Here is a 21,281-nt window from a genome sequence, read left to right on the forward strand (position 1 = left end):
TTAACTTGAGTTTATTCAATTTCTCACTTCTTCTATCTAGCAGCAGTCCACAAATGGAGCAAAAAATGTTCGTTCACGCAGGCATCTGCAGATAGATGGAGGAGAACGGCAAAAGATGAATATGCGGCCAGTGTGGATTGAACACACGACCTTCAGATTGATTGAATGAAGTTTCTCGGGCACGAAGTCCGCTTCAGTCTGACGCTCTCCCAACTGAGCTATGTCCGCCGCTGTTGTTCATAGGCAGCGGAGGCTACTACGCCATCATGGATTGTTGCTCGCTGTTTGGGTGGTTGAGAAGCAGTCTTACTCTGGTCGGTGACGACAACGACCAGTAGGTGGATCGATCCTGAATTGTGGCTGCTACGTCTTGTGACGGTGCAGTTCACACGAGCGCGAGGAGCTCGAAGTCGGAATTCCGTAGAAGTGAATAAAGCGCATTCTGTAGAGCATGTTGTGCGCAAAGACGAACGCGCGAAGAGAACATGAGTTTTCATAGGGGAGATAGCTGAGTCTCGAAGAGTGATCTTGATATTTCCTCCTGCCCAAAGTAGGCAAAGTACTTTAGTCAATTACCTGAGTGCAACAACTCAGGGTGCTGGTGGACTGGTACAAACCGTGAAGGCGTGAAGATGGAAGAGCCGAAAAGAACAATACTCGAACATAGCGGGGGCCGTGTCGGTTGGTGTGCCTCAACGCTTATCGGGCTCAAGAAATGACAAGGTAGCATTTTGCGCCGTGGCACTTCGCACGTACGATTACTTATCCATGGCGTACCAACGTAAAAACCAATCTTTCAAATTTCATGGTCATTCATAAGTTCATAATGCTGCTACCAAGCTACAACTACTTGCAGACGATTTCAGAGTCTGTCCTGGCAATCGTAATTCCTGGAAAATACTGCTCGTGCTTGATGACATAAGAATGGAAACGTGTTTGATGGTAGCAACGAAGAAGAAATGGATCTGTAGCAAGATCCGTGTGGAGCTCACTGATGTACCTTACAACGCTAAGACCTTTCTCAAGTCAAGCCTGGAAAGCCATCGGACAGCCCCTAGCTTGACTAATTCTCTCTCTCGTGCGTTCCATATACTCCTTGCCTTTGCATCTCTGTGCGTCAGGGCCAACCTCCGGGATGGTATATCCGTCAGGGTGATACTTTGAACCCTCATCGCCAGGCAAATGTCCACCAATCAGTCTAGTATAGAGAGCAGAAGGACCCCATCGCCACCAGAAGCCCGGCTTGACATAGTATGGGTGCGCGAGGTAGCTTGGCAAGTACATTCGGCCGGTCTTCTCGTCCACATCTTGGATCATCGGGTTGGTCCACCATTTTGGTCGCGGTAGACAGAAGTACTTCAGAACATTGCGTCTGAAAGCCACTAGGTTCTCGAAGATGAAGAAGTCCAATTTGCTGGGGTCCTCGTACCTTCCATAATGGATCAGCCAATCTGTTCGCCCGAGACATCCGTCGGTCGCATTACTCACCCCATGGCTCTTCGGAGCACAGGTTCCATCAGGCAACGTAACTGCCTGAACACGAAGTTATGCGTAAATTTGGGGAAATCCATCAGAAGAAGAGTGATGTTCGCATGTGCCAGCTTTTCGTTAGAGATAGCATGGACCATGTTGTGCTCCTGGTACTCCAAGCACCATTTCTGTAGCGCTTCCAACCAGGCTAAAGCATCATGCTTTTGGCTCATGTGAGGAACCAAGCAATCATAGGAGATGCCCATCTCATTGCCCAGGTCTTTCCAGAAGATAGCCAAGGCGTTCTTCTCGAACATGGTCAGGTCCCTCCATTCGTATAGTGCGGTCCAGCGCATGGGTTCGAGGACGAAGAGGCTGAGAGTGTAGAGCATGTCATCGTTTGATATCTTCCCCGCCTCTCTCCAGCGACTATGGAGGAAGTTGACGCGAGAGATGGCATCTATGTTGCGTCGAGAGTCTGGTGTGTTGTAGATGATTTCGTACATCAACACGCCGGTGTCTGTCCGACGCTTTGATGCTGTGCGATCTCCTGAAAGCTGGCTGGTGGCTACCAAGAGCTTGGAGATTGTTGGAATTCCATATGTCTGCAAACGGTTTAGCTCGAGATTCCAATTCGGAACCGCTCCTCGCTTCCTTCTTTGGCTGACCTTAAAGAGTGCGAAAGACACGGATGTGTAGAACGTTATGGGGAATTCTCTTTCCGAAAGCTCACGCATTATAGAAGCTGCGTCTGATAACGGCATTGAAGCCATTTCTTCTCGTGTCTTGTACTGGGGGAACCTCCGCTGGAACCCATCTCGACGACGGTATCGCAAGGCCCGAGCTGCGAGCATATAGACGGCGATTGCCGCAGCCACTGGTAAGAAGTACATGGTAGATTTCTTCCAAATTCAGAGATGAAGAACAAGAAGGGTGGGAAAATGATTGTCTCGAAAGCGAAGATGACGGGACCGAATGGTCTTTGTTTTATTATTCCCTAATGATCATGCAGTGCGACTTTGGCAAGGAGTTTCCACATTACCCCAGACAATGCATTTCATTTAGCCCATCTTCTCGTTTCTTTGACCCCTGGCCCTCGGGTGACGCTCCAAAATCGTCTTCTTTTGACATCAACCATGCGAGTCGACTTACACGTGTGATGCGGGGGTGTCTCAGAGCCACCAATCATCAAATTGGGTAAAATTCATGCAGTAGCGCAGATCTGCCGTGACGGTGGCGTTCTGTAGTGCGGTTGGCGCAAGCCAAGAGAATTAGAACAGTAGTTAATGGGGCTAAATCTGACAAAAAACCGGAAGCCGTCGGGCTTCCGGGTGCGACTATCAGACGAGGTTCGAACTGAATCGAGTTAGCTGGTCAGTTGGAGTCATACAATTCGACTCAGACCTGATCGGATTGGTAGGCTTTGAAGTCCAGGTCGTCGGAAAGGGCAATTCCCAAGGATTCGGATCACACACACGGGCCAGGCGCCGTTCTTCTAGTACTTGGACCGTCCCCGGATGACAGCTGATAGCCTCCCCGGAAAGCAGGTTTCCTCAATTTGCCCAGTGACCAAGGTGATGAGTATTGCAGATAACAGTACCCTGATTCGTCGACCCATGCTCGAGGTCGCAACTTGGCTGCTTCGTTGTCGATTTGCCAACAGTGGAAGCTTCGGCAGGCGCTGGCCACGCTGAGGAATCGTACTTGTGAGGCATCTGTTTCCGCCGGTCGCGTAGAGGGTTTCAATTAAGCTCATGGGGCAAAATGCTGAAACTGAAAGCTAAGTTGGTAGATCTTCGATCTCGGTGATGACCCACCCATGTTGAAACTGTCAATGGCACTGATATTTCGACTCTAGATATAGTCGGTGAATTCCCACATTCACCTTGTTGACTCGACAGTGTCTGTAAGTCCGGGGTAGCATCTGTGCCACATTTGACTTGACTAAGTCGTCTCAACATTGAAATTCGAAGGTATCCACTAGGTAGATTCAACCCGCAAAATTCGGTCACCAATACACGATGCGATAGTCGTGAGGTGTAAATGAACAATGGTCCAATCCGATACTTTGTATTGAGATCATACCAGTCTACCATATGACGACGCATTGAAATGACGCCTTTGATCTACGAGAAATGTAGACCTCAACGATCAGCGTGCTGGCATGGAGGGCTTATCAACGTACCTTAAGGTAAGCGCCTGTAATAGCAGCCGACACACTCAGCCAACTTCGCCAAAATTGCACCTCGAATTGAGATTGGCCCGTAAAACATACGTCAACCCGAGTTCGAATCTTGAGCTTCTTCAGTCATCCATACCGGGTTCACGAGATGGACATCCGCTCCGTGACCCCACCAGCCCGATGTTGAGCCTTGAAGCGGATAGCGACGCGTCATATGCCAACAGCCAAATTTACCAAACGTTTCTTATACTCAACTTTCGCAATCCTGGACAAACTGACTCATTAATGCATACTATCATTCAAGCCGTCGAACGTGAGCGCGGATTCCATAAAAAGGTGTCGTGCGATGTCGGGACCACCCGCCCCGTAAATGTTGATGGCATTATCATGTGGTCTCGGCAAAAGTAGCAATATACTCAGTTATATTATACTTACCACTCACATATTCTCGGTCTAAAGCTCGAACTAGCAAATAAATAATTCGAAGAATCACATCTTTCATTTTTCCAAAGTATTAAGAGTTGGTGCGCGATGCCCCCTTTTGACGTTGAACAAAACATACAATTGAAGAGACTAACCCATCTCAAATCGAAAGCACCATCCAAAAAATATACTCGTAGTATTTACTAAAAAGAAATCAAAGAATAAAACCTCCTCAAGGAATTTCGGATGTTCCATTCACGCAAGATAAGCCATCTAACATACCGTTTCTATATCAAGGGCAACACCCCATTCGGGTCGTCTTTCTATTCACATGATTTCCAGTCCTCGAAAAGAGCGAAGAGTATCTCTTCCTGCGAAACCGCTGGTTAAAAGTTTCGCAGACTTGTATGAAACAACGATGATGTCTATTTAGCATGGTCAGCTACACTCATTTCATTCATTAGAAATGGTGGATGTGGCGCATAGAACAGAGTGTACTGGTCATGTACACTCGCCCCCCTCTTGTTCATAGATCAGTTTATGAACACACTGATTAGGACTACAATGCTGTGCATTTAGAACAGATGTTTCTCTCGTGAGAGATTTTAATAGCCATTAATTCGCTCTGTAAGATACCACAAGTCTGCTCCTTGGCAGCTGGTGAGATTCCGGGAAAGATAGGTTACTTTACTTACATATAAACCACGTCTGATTTCTCCCTTCTTTACGTCGATGTTTGCAAAGTTCCAGGCTGCTATGGAATTTTTAATTTTCAGTGTTTATGTATACTAAGTCTAGCTCAGTCCTTAATTATGAAAACCTAGGCCACTGAGTGTGCAAAAGCAGCGACTAGCACAGTTGCCGGCTGGTCTTTCGCTCAATAATGACGAATAAGCACGTTAATTCAAGTTCCAGACCTTCAATCTGGTTGCAATCATAAACTCAGAGCCTATGGTGAACAGTTCTAGCCCTAATATTCCCATTTCGCTGTCGGGATACCAATCAAATGTGACGCTTGTGTGCTGACAATTTTCCCCCTTTTTTTAACAATGATGGAAAGCCAATGATGATCAATACGAGACTAATTAGGCAAGACAGCCCTTTGATGAGTATGATGACATGGCCGCCTTCTTGGTGGTGTGAGCCTTTGCAGTAGGTAAAGTAGAGTAAAGTTGGATCCTAGACGAACGTATCTTGCAATGAACTTAGAGTTGACAATCAAGCCTAAGACCAGTTGTTAAAAGGAACCGACTAATACTCCATGGCAAAATGAATCGCCTATCTAAGATGGCAGTTGAAGACATCGATCTACTCTCATGTCTACGCGTGATCAGTTACCTCACAACACTCCGGCCGGTCCCCCTGAATGCTGCCACGAAAGCTGCAATGTTATCTGTTTTGGAAGCTGTCGAATTCGTAAGAGACCGCTCTATTATTCAGCTTTCACAGCCCCTGAAATCTTTCATATAGTGGATTTCGCAGTTGCGGTGACGGCTGTGGCGATCGGTGCATTATTTCTCTTTTTTCCTTATTTCCATACCCAGGCAACTCCCTAGCTACAGAATTTCAAGGATATAATCCAACATGGGTATGTGAGGTGATAAATGTCTGAGCATCCCAGTTGCCTCCATCATCACCTCAGATAAGTAGCCTTATCTTCAACTTCCGTACAAAGCGATACGATAGGAGTCCGTGGAGTGTACCTGTAGTGATCTCAGAAGGCTGAATTTGATGAAGTATTGCTTAAGTAAGAAGAGAAAGCATTCGTATTGCATCAAATGTGAAGAACGAACAAACGTTGCAGAAAAGTCCGAATGGAATGTCGCATGGGCTCTAGCATTGTCCGGAATGTGGGCTCATCTTACACCGTTCTGGACCTTCAGGTGCCTTTCTCCTACACTGGTCCCGAGAAACAGCCGATTCCCGCAGCACCAAATTGCATGGTTCAAGTTTGGCAGTGTTGATGGCGTAACTACTTGGAGACTTGTGCGTCCGGGAGACGGGTAGCATATTCACGTTACCTATAGTCATCAGTGAGACAACTCAATACCTCGGTTGACCGCAATGCAGTGGCAACCCTCTCCCGATCAATCCGCTCAAAATCTCGCATTCCCATTACATCTTCCGTATGCCTTGATACCGGATTCTTAGATTAGATGATTGCTCATGTATCGCGCTTGAAAGCAACGCTGCAAGGGTAGCGAGAGATAGACTCAATAATTCTAGTAATTGGGCAACAACTTGTAGTAAGGTTGAACATTGTAATTGAACTTACTTAGACTTGCCACAAACTTACAAAGACATCGATGAGCCTGTATGCCTGGTTCTCACGCGTGGGAGAAACGGTCCGTCAATCCGCACGCCTAAGCAAAGCTGCATAGCCTCACCGAGATTTACGAGTCATTTGTTTGGAAAGAAAGAATGGGAAGGGCGAGCCGCCGCCCTCCTCTTTAGCCCCCTCCTAATGCCCGTATTCCCGACTGCCTGCCGCCCGCAGCACTGGCCCCATTTTGGCGAGGCCAATAAACCCGTTAGCGTGGGAGAGACCAGGTGTTCCAACCCGCGTTATATCCCCCACAAATCCACACATATCAAACCTGGAAACCTGGGGGGCCCCATGGGCAGCGCAGTGGGAGGAGCGGAGTTTCTCGCAACCTCTTGATTCTTGACAACTCGTGTCCGGGGCCTGATCATCAACGTCATTGGCCCACTGCCGCGCTTGAAGCAGCAGGGAGTTATGCGGGGTTTTCTCTCCGCAAGTAACATGGGCATTGGCACACCAGAAACATCGGACGACCTAGCAGGCTAGCATCAGCCATTGAGCCATGTTGATTCCTTCCGAAGTTCACGCGGATGCTGCCATTCCCTGGCCATCAAAGACCGAGCCGAGCAAGATCTGTTACCTTGAACTCCAAGGAAGAAACGCAACCCCATAGCACGCTATGGATCCTGGACAAACGATATATAGCAACGCTGTGTCCCGTCCACCTGGTAGAACTTCTGCTTGAGACATCACCATCTCAACCAGTTCCTCAAACTTCATATCCTTCAGAATGGGCCACGTCAAAGAAGCAAACGCCAAAGCTGTCGGTGCGGAACTGGCGGCCGTGCTACCAGATATTGGCCCCTGGTACAAGCAGCCTCATATCCTCCGCCTCAACCTCTGCATTGCCTCCCTCATCATGTGTGCCTCTGCGAACGGGTACGACGGCTCCATGATGAACGGCCTTCTCGCGCTGCCTCAGTGGCATGCCTTCATGAAGCAGCCGACAGGCGCCTGGCTAGGCTTCGTCAACGCCGCCTACTCCCTCGGCAACGTCCTCGTGTACCCCATCGCCGCATGGGTCTGCAATAAGTACGGCCGCAAGATGGGCATCTACGTCTCTTGGGTCTGTCTGGGCACCGGATCTGTCCTACAGACTGCAGCACCCAACGACGCCGCTTTTGTCTGCGCTCGCTTCCTCATCGGCTGTGCCTCTGGTTTCTTCCTCTCGGCGCCTCTGTTGATCACGGAGAACGCCTACCCGACGCATCGCGGCATGGTGTCTGCTCTGTACAACTGCGGCTGGTACTTTGGTGCGGTGGTGGCCGCCTGGGCGACGTACGGTACCAGAAACCTCGATCACTGGGCGTGGAGACTGCCCTCGCTGTTGCAAGTCACTCTGCCCGTGCTCTCGATCCCCGGTCTGCTTTTCATCGGGGAGTCTCCTCGGTGGCTTGTCTCGGTAGACCGAACCGACGAAGCAAGAGCCATCATTGCTCGAAATCACGCCGGAGGCGACACCCACTCACCTCTCGTCAACTTTGAGATGATGGAAATCGAAGATACTATCCGAGCCGAAAAGGAAGCTCACTCTGAGACGAAGTGGTCGGATCTCTGGGCCACCCCCGGAAACCGACACCGACTTTTCATCTCCGTCAGCTTGGGCGTGTTTGCACAATGGGTGAGTACTTGGGGATCCGCCATCAAGACATTATACTTATTTAACTCTAGTGCGGTGTTGGCGTCGTCAGCTACTATCTGGCAATGGTACTTGTAAGTGAACCCATCCGAAACACTTGATCCCTTGCACAGTAGAACCAGGCCGAGTCTAATATGTGGCATCTTAGTCTTCTGTCGGCATCACTTCTGTCGACGACCAAACTCTCATCTCAGCTTGCATCCAAATCTGGAACCTCATATGCGCCTCCACTGCTGCCATCATGGTTGACAGGGCCGGCCGGCGAGGACTGTTCCTTGCTTCGGTAAGCCAAGAGAAGCCAGTGCACATGTCAATGTCCAACAACACCTCTGACTGAAAGATAGGGCACCATCATGTTGATCTCGTTCTCCATTGTCACCGGTCTCTCCGGTAGCTTCGCCAACACAGGCAACGCACCAACCGGCACAGCAGTGATCCCCTTCCTCTTCATGTAAGACACTCCCCAGTAACCACTGGCCCCAATGAAAGCCCCAACACAATCAACTAAACATTCCCAAAGCTTCTACCTCGGCTATGACATTGCCCTGACCCCGCTCATGGTCTCCTACCCCGTTGAGATTTGGCCCTACCGCCTACGCGCCAAGGGTCTTACGGTAGCCCTCATGGTGAGCATCGGCTGCGTCTTCTTCAACACCTTCGTCAACCCCATCGCCCTCGAGGCGATTGAATGGAAGTACTACTTTGTCTTCCTCGCCGTGCTCGTCATCATGCTCATCAGCGTCTGGTTCTACTACCCCGAGACGAGGGGCCGGACGCTGGAAAACATGGCGTATCTCTTTGACGGCGAGTCTGCTGAGGTGGGCACGGGTAATGCCTCGAGCGCGCTTAAGGAGGCGGAAGCTTCTCATGTGGAGGTCACGCACAAGAGTTAGATGGTGGAGACTGGATGGTGTCGCATGCATAGGTCTAGATTCATATGGGTCTATAGAGCAGAGTGGAAAGTTAAGCGTGGCCTGTGAGATGAAGTACCTTAGTACCAATCGATCATTATTGCGATATTGGCAACGCAGGCAACTGGCCCGGTACAAGTCTGATGCTTTCCGGGGATTCTCAACTTGGACGGATTTTTTTTGGGGGCAGCGGAGAGTTTCCATCCCAACGGGCTTGGTTCTCAGCCCACTGAACGGAGCCCAAGATCACATTAAACATACAGTTCAATATGTAGCCCGAAATCGCTTAGAAACCATCCCCACGGCATCTTCTAGCCCCTATTGGCAAAACACATTCTCTCTCAAATCTACTAGTCACTTGACTTCCTTCTCGCAGCTCTCCACATCCCAAGTGCGACGCTCACCCACAGCCCCTATCAACAAGGATCTCCGCTCCCCCAAAACTCCATCCCCAGCCTCACCCCTGTCCAACCCCATAACGGCAAACCAACTACTAACGCCCATTGGACCACTTCTCCCTCTTCAGCTACCGGGATGGGTAACAATCCGGCGGCTCTTAGCTTCGGCATCCAACGCGGTGGCCGCCCGCGCAAATTCCGGAACCGAGAGCAGTCTGTTTCACGCTCACGCAGACAAACAGGCCACCAAGCGCGACACATTGTCCGACACTCCCCGCCCTGAGCTTTTACTAGCACGCCGACACTCCCCGTACGCGAGCTAAGCTTACTGAAAAACCTCCCAATGCGCGTTTATTCTTGAGCCGTGGCCGGACCCGCGGACTGCATTAGAAGAGACAATCGATCGAGGTGAGGCTCGGTGACTCGGTGAGAGAGAGAAAATGCTGAGCCTGCCAAGATCTCACCCATGTTCACAAAGTCCTGCTTCCGCGTCACGCCAAGGTTCCCCGTGAGGCAGCTGTAGGCGCCCTTCTCCATGTTTAAGTAGGTGTTTTCGCCTATTCGTAGGCGAAAATGATACCTGGCGGCGCTATACTCGGCCTTGGTATGGAAATAGAGGGGAAATTACGGTTGCTGGACTCAGCAGTCTGGCTGGGCACTTATCCTGTAAGATCTTGCTTTACACCAGTGACAACAATTGCTTCCGTCCAATCACCTCTGGAATCTGTTTACCGCGGAAGCCGTGAAAGTTTTTAGAAGGAAATTTTTTCGTTGCTATGGAATCATTCATCTAACAGACTAGCTTAACGAGCCCAGAAAACATCGTCCAGATCAAGCGACTCATCATCGTCATCCTCCTCCGAACCATCCACAGCATCGACCCGCCTGAACAGCTTCAACACCCCCTTATTCCCACACGCAGCCGCGACATCGACCGCCGTCTTCCTGCTCTTGTCCTCCAACAACGGATCGAGTCCCCTCGCCGTCAGGGTCTTGAACCGAAGAACGTGGCCCTCCGCAGCAACGTGTAACAAGCCCCGTCCGTCGTCATCTACCGCCCCGAAGTCTGCGCCCACCGCCTCGAACGCTCCGATCCCGCCTTCTTCGTCGTACAATTTCGGGTCACGATTGTGCGTGTAGACTTCATGCTGCCTTTTCTCGAACCCTGCGTAGTACCAGAACAGCGGCGTCTCGCCCTTCGAATTGCGAGCGTTGACGTCGCATCCGCGCTCGACGAGCGCGTTGAACAGCGGTCGCATAGAGGAAACCCAGAGCATGCGAGAGAGAACGTGGAGAACAGTGTTGCCTTCGTTGTCTGCGATGAGAGGGTCCGCTCCGGCTCTGAGGAGTGCGTCGGCTGCTGTCATACTCTTTTCGTAAAGACCTCGGTGGATGGCTAGGTACAGCGGCGTCTTGCCCTCATTGTCTTTCTGGTCAATAATCGATGGGTGCTTCTCTATCGTGAATGCGAGTGACTCCCGGATGATTGGTGATTGGTAGGTTCGCCCCGAAGGGGGTCTCAGCATGTGGTGAAGTATGTTTTGCCTCTGGTTGTCTTGCGCTTCCACATCCGCACCGAGGGAGACGAGATGGCCGAAGACCGATTCCTCTTTCGATGTCTGGGGATCCCATGGATCTCCTGGTAGTAAGTCCAAGGGCACATCAGGACCCCGAATAGAGGAGCAAGCAGCATGGAGAAGAGTTCGACCACTGCCGTCACGATGATTTGCGTCAATCGCCGGCAGCTTCAAGAAAGGATGCACGATGTGTCCATCAGCTAAGAGCTGGTGTAGAACGACACAGTCCTCATGTAGGTGCGGCTCGAAAGAGTAGTCTGGGTCACCCATAGCGTCATAAACATCGGGCCCTTCGTCAAACATGTACAGCTTTTTAGCTTGCAGTCGGGAGTAAATCTTTTGATGGTAGCATTCTTGCCCAGAGCATCTTGAAAAGGTAGACAGCGGGTCGGCTCCGTGGGACAAGAGGACCTCGATCAAGCTGAGAGCCGATGAGTGAAGCTCGGTTCCCACCTTCTGGTCATAAGTATTGTTACCAGACTTCGCCGCAACCCGATGTAAAGGGTACCACTCGGCGTCTGGAAGCCTGCTCAGGTCCCACCGACTGTTCCCGGACTTCCAGGGTTCTTTGTCGTTCTTTTCAGTACGAATATTGGCATCACCTCCGGCAGACAAGAGAGCATCGAGCACTCCTGGTTGCATCTCGTTGATAGCACCAAAGATCGCATCTGCGTGAACTACCGCGCCGTGTTTTACCAGAAAACGAGTTAGGTCGACATCATGCCTTGCATAAGAAAGACAGCTTCGTCCAGCCTTGTCCACAGCGTTAACATCTGCCCCAGCTAGGATCAACTGATGAGCGGCGTCAATGTGGAACAATCCGACGCCATCTTCCATGCCCAAGGCTATATGAAGTGGTGTCTGCCCTCTAGAGTTTTTGATCTCGAGGTCCGCACCCCAAATGATAAGGTACGATAAAGCTTGAGCGACTTGCCACCAGTGATAGCCTTTGGCAAGCGAGTGAAGGGCACTGTCTTCGTTGATATCAACGCCAAAGGTCTCTACAAGGAGACGTATCATGTCGAACACGGGAACCTCCTGGTGGACTGCCTGCCAAAGGAATGCTTGGCGATTTTCGTTGCCATTGTAGTTTGACACGCCGTGGGTCCATGTCTTCTTGTGGCCAGGTATAGCGTGTTTTCCATCAGCTGGAGCGTGCCAAATGCCCTTTTCGTCCTGTGCTTGAGACACGAGCAAGCCGATGCGGTTGACAAGAGAAGTATAACCTCCTCTGACAAGGGTCCCCAAGTTGGTAAGCCCGCTGTTCTGGTGAGGGGCCAGGAAGTCAACGCCGAGGTTGAGCAGTTCTTCTATGACGTCGTACTCGCGACGTCTAAGTTGCGTGATGAACAAAATCTCATTTGCTTTGCCTGGTACGATGACTCCAGGCTCACGGAGTGCCTTAAATATGGCGTCACGTCGGTGAGGGATGACTATCTCGTCATAGGTAGGCAACTTCTGGCCACGCTGTGATGCTGCTTGCGAGCTCTTCAACGAGTGCTTCTTGGTTGCACCTGATAGGCACTTGAGCGCATAGTCTCGACAGCCGGACATGGTTGTGTCGGTCAGAGAACCGTATGCTATGTCAATCGTACCCCAGAAGTTCTGCTTGGTCAGATCAGCGCCGTGTTCCAAGACCATCTCTATAATCTCTTCGAGTCTTGCCGTGTCCTCGAGGGGATCGAGTTTATCCCTGGCGTTGCGCCCACCACTCGAATATGGACGTGTGACATCTTCCTTCGTCAGACCCCCACACGCCCCATTCTCCTTGTCGTGAGGGAATCTCACACGCCATAGTTCGAGCTCATCCTCGAACCCGGTAATAGCACGCCGTAAACTCACTCCCTTGACATGGGCTCCAGCATCGAACAACATTGACACTACCTCTGTTCTCCCTGAGAGAGCAGCGTAGTACAGTGGTGTGCAGTCACACCCGTTTATGGATTCGTTGGCTGTGGCATTGACCCCAGTAATTGGGCTTTCACTCGCCGCTTTCAGCCAGGCCCCTCTCTTTATCAGACCGTCAAGTGGTTCGCCCAAATCTCGTTTATGCAGCGCGTCAAGAAGCATACCAACAACATTGCCCTGCCGGCATCTAGCCGCGAGGTGAAGCGGCGTTAATCCTTCGTATGTCTCGATCGTAGGGTCCGCACCGGCATCAAGGAGCTTTTTGGTGAGATACTCTGACACGGTTACGGCTAGATGCAACGGGGCAACACCGTCCCTGTCGCGAACGTCGATATCTTTTGTAAGAGAAATAACCAGTGAAAGACAAGTCTCGCCCTTGTCGATGTGACTATCTTCGGCCTTGGTACAAAGCCGATGAAGTGGTGTTCGACCACGATTGTTGGGTTGATTGACGTCAAGGCCCAACTTGAGCAGCGCCTTCAGCAGTTCAAGCATGTCCCTGGGTCTGTATTCGGTATTGATTCGCCAGCATAATTCGTGAAGCAAATTGTTGCCCCGGTAGTCTGTGTCATGAACGTCTAGACCCAGATCCACGAGGAAATCAAAGGTGGAAGGACCAGAGTCTTGTCGACCGAAAGAGGCCTGAGGCACTTTCTGTGACTTGACTAACTCGTGTAGAAGGGTCCTCCCCTCGAAGTCTCGAGTTTTCAACAAAGCACCCCGGTCCAGGAGCTTGATTATCGTGTCCTGCAAGTCATTCTCTGAGCTGGAGGCCCTTCCTGAGACAGTCTGAAAAAGGATTGTTGCGCCATTCTTATCTCTTGTATTGATATCCACGCCGGCTTGAACCATCACGTCCATCAAATCGAATACTCGTGAGTTCCGCGAGAACATGGCGTCCAAGGGTGTTTGTCCAGATTTGTTTCTCAAATTCGGGTCTGCGCCAGCGCGTAAGAGTGCTTCTATGACTTCGGGTTCTGCGCTGTAGGATTGCAAGGCAATGTGCAAAGGCCCATTGCCGTTTTTATCAGCGATGGTGCAGTCTGCGCCGTACTCGATGAGCTTGAGGGTCGTGTCTGTGTGGTGGTCTTCAAGCGAGATAAGGAGCGGCGTTTTCCCATTAGAAGAGGCCCTCCTATTGATATTGGCCTTGCCGATTTCAACAAGAAGAGACAGAGACTCAACTGACAGCATCTTCCCATGAAGGGCAGTGCAGCCATCGCAATTAATAACATCGACATCGACGCCTGCATCGAGCAGAATTTTCAGCCATACGGGATCGCCGGTTATGTGCAGTAGAGAACTCCCGGAAGGAGACTGATCGTGAATGTCAGCCCCCTTCTCTACGAATAACTCCAGCAGACTCTTGAGCTTATCTGGCTCAGCTTTTGGAGAATTTCCTCTGCGAGACTGTTCGAGAGCGGCGTATAAAGGCGTAGTTCCAATGATTCGATTTTGATCGTCTTCATCGTGACGCAGGAACATTCTCATGCCGCCCATCCCAGCAAATTCGTCATAAAACTCGCATCGGATTGTTGGGTCCGCCCCTTCATTCAGGAGGAGCTCCATGGTCTTGATGTGAGCGCTCTGGCTTGCCATGAACAGGGGCGTTCCGCCGCGGACCTTGCGATTGATATCGACCTCAGGATGTTGGAGGATCCGTCGGACTAAATCGTGCCGGCCCGATCCCGCAGACCAGGCAAGGGCTCGATGGAGGGGTTCTTTATCTTTGAGAAAAGGCAAGAATGCTTCCAGGGCCTCCAGGTGCCCGTTTCTGCAAGCATACTGCGTTATTCAAAGTTCAGCGAAACGATCAACAGATACGCAAGCACGTAGTCAGCAAAGACGTGGTCACTGACCATTAGGGGTGTATGTCCGATAGATCGAGGTGCGTTTCCGCACCGACGCCCAGGATTTTCCCTTGTCTTCTCCGTCAAGGGATTGACTCCAGCGCTGAGGAGGACCTTGATAACCTCTGGGTGGTTTTTCGAGGCGGCCTCGTGCAATGGCTTGCGACCACTACCAGTCTCATCCTGATCGGGATTTGCACCAGCGTCTATAAGTGCCTGAATAACGTCGGCCATCCCATTTGTAGCAGCCCACCATAGGGGATTTCTGCCGTGAACATCGACCGCGTCTATCTCGGTCTCGGGAGACAAAAGAAGATGTTTTGCATATGCAGTGAGCCCATGCATTGCAGCGACGTGGAGAGGCGTTATGCCAGAGTTCGCATCACCGATTGTGAACCACTGGAGCTTGATCCAGATATCCTGAGTCTCCGGATCACGCATCAGCTTGTCCAGTGTCACATTGATGTCGGTCTGATCATGGCCTGCAGCTGTTGATCTAGCAACATGGACATGCCAATTATCCAAAGCATAAGCCAGGAATGGATACCTGAGCTTCAGTTTGACAATCGGAGTGTCTTTTGCTTCTTTTCCTTCACCAAAGACACCGGAGACCAAATAAGCCAGACACGCTGAGCCGAGGCAAGCGTGCGTGTCTCCAAAGCGAAGCACGGGGTAGCCGTTATCATATGATGATCTGGTCGTACGCTTGAGGTACTCTGTAAATGAATGGTGAATGACACAGACGGTTTCGTCCGGCAGGATTTCCAAGAGAGGACCACATGCAGCTCTAACGAGGTCTTTGGTGCCCTTCAAATCACGAACCACATCGTTGTGGGTGACGTCGATCATCTCAGCTATCTCGAGGAGCCTGAGCGGACGGGTCGCATGGGTAACCCATTGCAGGATCAGACGTTGGACAGCGTCGGAGATTCCCGACCTGCGGGAGTGTTCGTTGAGTAAGTCGGTGTACATCTGGTTCATGTCGGCTGGTAAAGAGGCGAGAACTACCTTGATATCGGCCCCTGCCTCGAGGAAAGAGTCCATGGCCAGCTTGGCATAGAGGAAGAGGCCATTAGCCCGACCTGGAATGGCTTCCTGGATGAGCTGTCGATCATGGTCGGAAATATCTGAAGCTTTCAGTGCCTGTCGCACAAATGTCGAAATATCAGCGTCGACCATGTTCTCTTGAAGGCGAATTTGATTGCATTTAGCATGTCGGAGTGGACCCTCAATGGCGGGGACCGGACGACTTGTGATGAGAACTTTCACTTTCGAAGGATTCCAGCTACCAAGCTTTGCCAGTGCCTGTAGAAAGATGTCGTTGCCACGATCCATTTCGTCGAGAGCATCAGCGACGCAGTAGACTCTACCAGGCAGTCCCGAGAACGCTAGTCGAAGGTCGTTCCACAGGTCTTGTATCGACATGGTGGCAAACAATCGAGTTTTGTCGCTGTATTTTTCTTTCACCACGTACCCTTTCAAACGCTTCTGGAGCGGCGGACTGTATGCCAAGACCTGGTCTAGCCAGTCTCTGAGAAGTGCAGCCGGTTCATGGTTCGCGTCAATAATTTGTCGAAAGAAAAAGTACAACACCGGGTTCCCTTCGTTATTACTCGAGAGCTCCTTGATAATCTTCGAAGCCAACACCGACTTTCCAGACCCTGGGATCCCTTTGATCCACAGCAGACCGGTATCTTCGCTCTGTAGCCATTGCTTATAAGAATGGCTGGCCGTCAGCCAGTCTCCTGTGCCTGAGATGTGCGAACCTAGGTGCTTGCGGTACTCGCTGCTTTCGAAGTCGTATGAAGTGGGGTTCAGCCAGGCTCTGATTTTCTGGATAACCTGGGGAGACTCGGGGAGAATCTGTTCGGAATTGTAGTTGCTGATATCGTCGCGGTCGATAATTACAGCATCATCTTTGCTTTGGGAAACCATCGCGGAATGAGCCCAGGAATCTGCCTGACCTAAGAAAGTGCTGAGTCGGAGACAGATTCAAGAAGTTGACACTAATTTAGATGAGCAGGAACTGGATGGCGAGATGATATGCCGATGATCCAGCAACGCTAAACAAGGGCCAAGGTGTAATCAAATGGAGAATTGCTGAAGTTCTTTTGACTCACATCATCAAATAAGGCGACCAGGCAGCTGCATATCAACGGGGGTTGAGCTGTTGCCTGCGTGTATCCTGCTTTGGTAAGCGGGTCAACCGAGGCGGCTGCTTCCCGCGAGCTGTTGGTTCCACCACGGCTGCCTGGTGGGATCACTAACAATGGAAAGCAACGCCTTGGCTGCAGCCTTCCGATGTTGTCAGGCACAGCAATTATGGTGTGAGGGGTAATGGTCTGGTGGATCGCAACTGTCTTGCCGCAATTGGAAAGTTGAAGTACATGGTTGACTTACTACCCGACAACGATTGGTGCATCTCCTACTTTACATATAGTAGGTAGGTATGGATGAAGTCTGGATCACTTGCCAGCAAAATTTGTATGGAAGACTGGTTACACTTTTGCCAAAGGGAAGCCCAAAAGCCAAGAAGAAGGTGGGACGAATACATGAGCAGGACTTGAAAACCGGTTCATTGGAGCCAGGAGACTTCTTGAGAAATATGGAGCGTGGAGACTGTAGAGCCTACGTGATACTTCAAGGGAGAACCCTGACCCTACATGTAGTCTTCAGACTCAAGCTGATCGAATGGAAAAAGGCTAGATCAACATAATACCTAAAAGGCTCTCGCAAGTCCGTTTGTGTAAGTTGAAGCGAGTGCAGGTGAACCCAGGGGCATGATGTGATGCTTGATATTCCGCGGAGCTATCTCATGAACCTAGACTTGCGTCAGCATATCAAAGCATGTACATATTTAGGGGGATAGCCAGCGAGATGTTAGTCCAATCTTATTCACGTTATTCTCTCTTTAGGTATAACAAGCTTCCTTCGTACGAAAGCTGGAAAAGATATGGAGATGCTTCTACTGATGCCAACACGCAGTAGATGGGATGAGATAGAAAATTCGATGTAAGGTTGGGCGGCTTGCAATCAATGAATGATACACCATTCATATTCAAAGTACCTATGCTAGAAAGATAAGCGCCATAACCGCGGATACGTGGACCCTTTACTTAGTGGTGTGCGTCATCATTCTCGTGAAGGCCCAGGGTGCCGACCCAAACGGTCTCATCCGAGACTAAAAAGTGTGGGATAGCTGTGTGGTCGCATCGCAGGAGCCGTGCTACCCAGGCCACATAATCCATGCCAATGGAGGCATAAAGACCAGACGCCAAAGAAATGGAATAGGGCTGACAGCCTTCGGCCGATATCTGCAGTCTAAGATAGTAAGACTCCCAAGTTCGCCTATAACCCCTGATGCAGCTAGTTGGAGGCTGGGATGTTTGCTTGCCAGCCGCCAGACTGACATGAGGTGACCCCAGATATCCACTTTGTTCGGACTACGGATGCCTCTTTACAGATACCAAACACTGACCCTGCGCCTTGGGCCACCTGGCATGGATGGGTGGATTATGACAGCCAAATCGCTGCATGAAGAAGATGACGAATCCGGAGAGCCAGTACGGCACTTAGATCCGCGACCTGGGTTCCCTACTGGTAGCACTAACTTGGAAGGTCCCTTAGAACCTATGTTCGAATCTTGTTGGTAGAAGACCAAACATGAGGACTCGAATAGGATCGCGGGGACAAAGCAGAAACGAAATGTTGAGTTAGCAACTAACTGGGTGATGGGAATTTTTAATGATTTGGAATTTCCATGTTTCCCATTCAGGGTCTCAAAGGACGGTTATGGGGCCCAAGCTCCTGGCTGGACTTGGGATGCACGGGCCATGCTCGGACATGATGCTCCGCCCTGGGAATTTGCGGCGTTCCATTGGTGGCAGGCAGTGGGGCTGCATCTTAGCTTAGCTCTCTACTTACGTCATTGCCCAGTCACTATCGGAAGCTGCTGTGCTCATTCATTCCTTCCCGCGTAAGGTCAGGTAAGGTAGCACAGGTAGCTAGCTGTGACTGTCGACTTGGCTTGGATGGTGACGATTTTCAACGACACAGCATCAATCCAACCTAAACAGACCAACGACACCTTCGCCAGCTTGAGAACTTCCCGTCCATCAGCAACCATCAAAGTGCATCGAGCACTATACTAGGCTTCGACTGAGGTCACGTTACGAAATGATGTCCTTCTTCGGCTTCGGCCGCCCATCGCGCGAGGAACGCGAGCGCGAACCTCTATTGCCGCGTTACAATGACGACACAGCCTTGCAGCAGCGACTGCACGAGAAGCTGCACACGTACCAGATGCTTCGCGCCATCGGGAAGGGTTACATGCCATCCAACGAACAGCTTATCATCAACCTGCGCAGTCTACTGTCTGCAGACGTCCTCAACCCTGATACCCCCGACCTCAGCGACTCTGGGCGAGCCCTGGTTCTCAACGTCAAGCTTTTGATCAAGCAACTCATTGAGCTACTATTACACAAGAATGACAGGGATCAAATCCAAGATTTCATCTGGTATCTCACCAAGGCTCGTCTGTCAGTTGATGCGTACGACATCGGTGCACGAGCTTCCAAGGCAAAGGCCAGAGCCGACACTGTAGCAGGTGGGTCGTCTCTGTTTAAATAACACCAGTAACCCCACGTTGGCTCCGACCAAGGAAAGAAAGTTTGTTCAGAGTTTGAACTGACAATTGCCAAGCCTACAAAAGCTTACAAACGGTGGGCTCCTTGATATTAACCAACTCGGATTTTCGCCTGCTACTTTCGGATCTGAGCACTATTGGTCGAGAGGTCTTCCGCGATACTGCGTTCACCCTGTCGGACGTCTCGAAGCAGGCGGCCAAGGATATTGAGCCCTCAAAAGAGGAAGAAGAAGCCGTCAAGCACCCCAACGGGGATTCGAAGCCTCCCCCGACCAAGGACGATTTGGAAGATGAGGTTGTCGACATCGCAAAGGTTGTCACTGACGGTGTCGCCCGTGTCGCTGACGAAGCGGGCCAGAGCCTGACGGAGCATGTCACCGGCGACGAACAAGAGACCCTGGTGCACAGGCTCAAGAGCACCATTGTCAATTTGCGAGAGAGGAAAGACTACTCCGACTCGGTATCGACTCTCTCATTACTCATCCGGCGATATTTGTTGGCCTACTCGCATGCAGTTTCCGATACCATCCAGGTCGCCCAAGAAGATATCGACACCAACCCAGAGGCTGATCGTGCACTCCACAATTTTTGGCTGTTCCTTACGTCCTTGGGTAATTGCGAGCACTGGGATGATGTTGAGGCACAGTTCAAGGCTGTCATGGAGCATGGTCAAAGCGATCCAGAATTTGACAATCTCGTCAGGCAGATCGGCAATCTGCTCCAGGACATACTGACAGATCCTGACTTCTTCGATCACGCCGAGGACCGCTTCAAGGAATTGAGAGCCAAGTCGAGACAGTTGACATCCGAGTCCTCAATACGCGATGATCTTGATGCGTTGTTGGAGAAGGTCTATCTTGCTCTGAATTCTGTGCTTCAAGACACAGATATCAAGAAGGCAATGAACACCACCAGAAGAATCTTGCGAATTCTGTCGCCTGCACATCAATACACCAACGGAGAACTGGTGGCGGACTCCATCAACGTCTTCATACCCATGGTAGTACAGGCAATTCAGTACATCCCGATTCCTCGGGTGGAAGTATCGGTGCCGGCTATCGATCTCCTTTTAGAGAACCTTATTCTGGAACCCGGCCGCACCGTTAACAACAGCTCCTTCCTACCATTCAAGATCAATATTTCTACACAGAATGATGTCGAGATCCGCAAGGCCCGCTTCCGTACCACGTCCTCGGTGAAGACTCTTATGAGGATTACAGTATCAGGCTTGTCAATTGCTGCCGAAGACCTCGGATATTGGCTGCGCCTCCACTCGGGAATATTGAGGTTGGCAGATGCTGGCATTGCGGGCTTTCACCTGGATGAGCGTGGAATCGATGTTGCTATTGATGTGGAGGTTGGAAAGGAGCGGCTTGAGGACATATTGACGCTGCACAATGTCCGCGTCCGCATCCACCATCTCAATTACAGCCTCCGAAAGAGCAAGTTTTCCTGGCTCGCTTGGCTACTTAAGCCTCTGATTCGGCCAACGGTCAAGGCCGCATTGGAAGCCCAGATTGCAGCCAGCATTGGCGAGCTGCTTCATTTCGCCAACAGAGAACTCCTCTTCGCACGCGAACGATTGAGGGCCACTCGTATTGCCGACCCGCAGGATATGTGGACATTCCTCAAGGCCGTGGCGGCCAGGCTGGTGCCCCCCGAGGACCCCGATCTGTACACCCGTGTGGGTGTCGCGCAGCCTGGACGGGGAGTTTTCAAGGGTGTGTATGCCCCTGGTAGTCTCGTTAAAATGTGGAACGAAGAGGCTGCGCTGGCAGGCGACAGAGTGCACGAGTATCAACGAGACGGGTGGCGCAATTCCATTTTTGATGTCGGAACAACGGGCACAACGCTTTAATGTTGCACCAGGTGCTGCGCGCGCGCGGGTAAAATGGCGCAGTCGCTGTCACGCCAGGGGAGCACAACGGTGCCAAGCATGAGAGCAAAACAAGACC

At 50.9% G+C, this 21,281-nt stretch overlaps 4 protein-coding genes and 1 non-coding gene across 5 annotated transcripts; 2 read left to right on the forward strand and 3 right to left on the reverse strand.

The window, feature by feature from the left end:
* Nucleotides 1-122: 122 nt before the first annotated feature.
* On the reverse strand, nucleotides 123-228 carry BDZ83DRAFT_t303. Its single transcript has one exon. It is a non-coding gene; the product is annotated as a tRNA-Phe (tRNA).
* Nucleotides 229-1,026: 798 nt separating this feature from the next.
* Nucleotides 1,027-2,207, reverse strand: BDZ83DRAFT_797505 (uncharacterized protein; the record flags this gene model as incomplete). Its single annotated transcript, XM_060515898.1, has 3 exons — nucleotides 1,027-1,429; nucleotides 1,489-2,075; nucleotides 2,139-2,207. The coding sequence occupies 3 exons, from the start codon at nucleotides 2,205-2,207 to the stop codon at nucleotides 1,027-1,029; spliced, it is 1,059 nt and encodes a 352-aa protein (XP_060358280.1).
* Nucleotides 2,208-7,128: 4,921 nt separating this feature from the next.
* Nucleotides 7,129-9,133, forward strand: BDZ83DRAFT_745371 (general substrate transporter; the record flags this gene model as incomplete). Its single annotated transcript, XM_060513188.1, has 5 exons — nucleotides 7,129-8,019; nucleotides 8,070-8,111; nucleotides 8,186-8,320; nucleotides 8,382-8,488; nucleotides 8,558-9,133. 5 exons carry the CDS (start codon nucleotides 7,129-7,131, stop codon nucleotides 8,928-8,930), a joined length of 1,548 nt encoding a protein of 515 aa, XP_060358281.1. The 3' UTR covers nucleotides 8,931-9,133.
* Nucleotides 9,134-10,149: 1,016 nt separating this feature from the next.
* Nucleotides 10,150-16,616, reverse strand: BDZ83DRAFT_592659 (ankyrin repeat-containing domain protein; the record flags this gene model as incomplete). The annotated part of the gene is made up of 2 exons (XM_060506556.1): nucleotides 10,150-14,616; nucleotides 14,691-16,616. 2 exons carry the CDS (start codon nucleotides 16,614-16,616, stop codon nucleotides 10,150-10,152), a joined length of 6,393 nt encoding a protein of 2,130 aa, XP_060358282.1.
* Nucleotides 16,617-18,857: 2,241 nt separating this feature from the next.
* Nucleotides 18,858-21,184, forward strand: BDZ83DRAFT_592666 (bactericidal permeability-increasing protein; the record flags this gene model as incomplete). The annotated part of the gene is made up of 2 exons (XM_060506557.1): nucleotides 18,858-19,287; nucleotides 19,383-21,184. The coding sequence occupies 2 exons, from the start codon at nucleotides 18,858-18,860 to the stop codon at nucleotides 21,182-21,184; spliced, it is 2,232 nt and encodes a 743-aa protein (XP_060358283.1).
* Nucleotides 21,185-21,281: the final 97 nt, after the last annotated feature.

The sequence above is a fragment of the Colletotrichum acutatum genome (assembly GCF_030867785.1).
Source record: "Colletotrichum acutatum strain CBS 112980 chromosome Unknown BDZ83scaffold_196, whole genome shotgun sequence".
NCBI classification, from domain to species: Eukaryota; Fungi; Ascomycota; class Sordariomycetes; order Glomerellales; family Glomerellaceae; genus Colletotrichum; species Colletotrichum acutatum.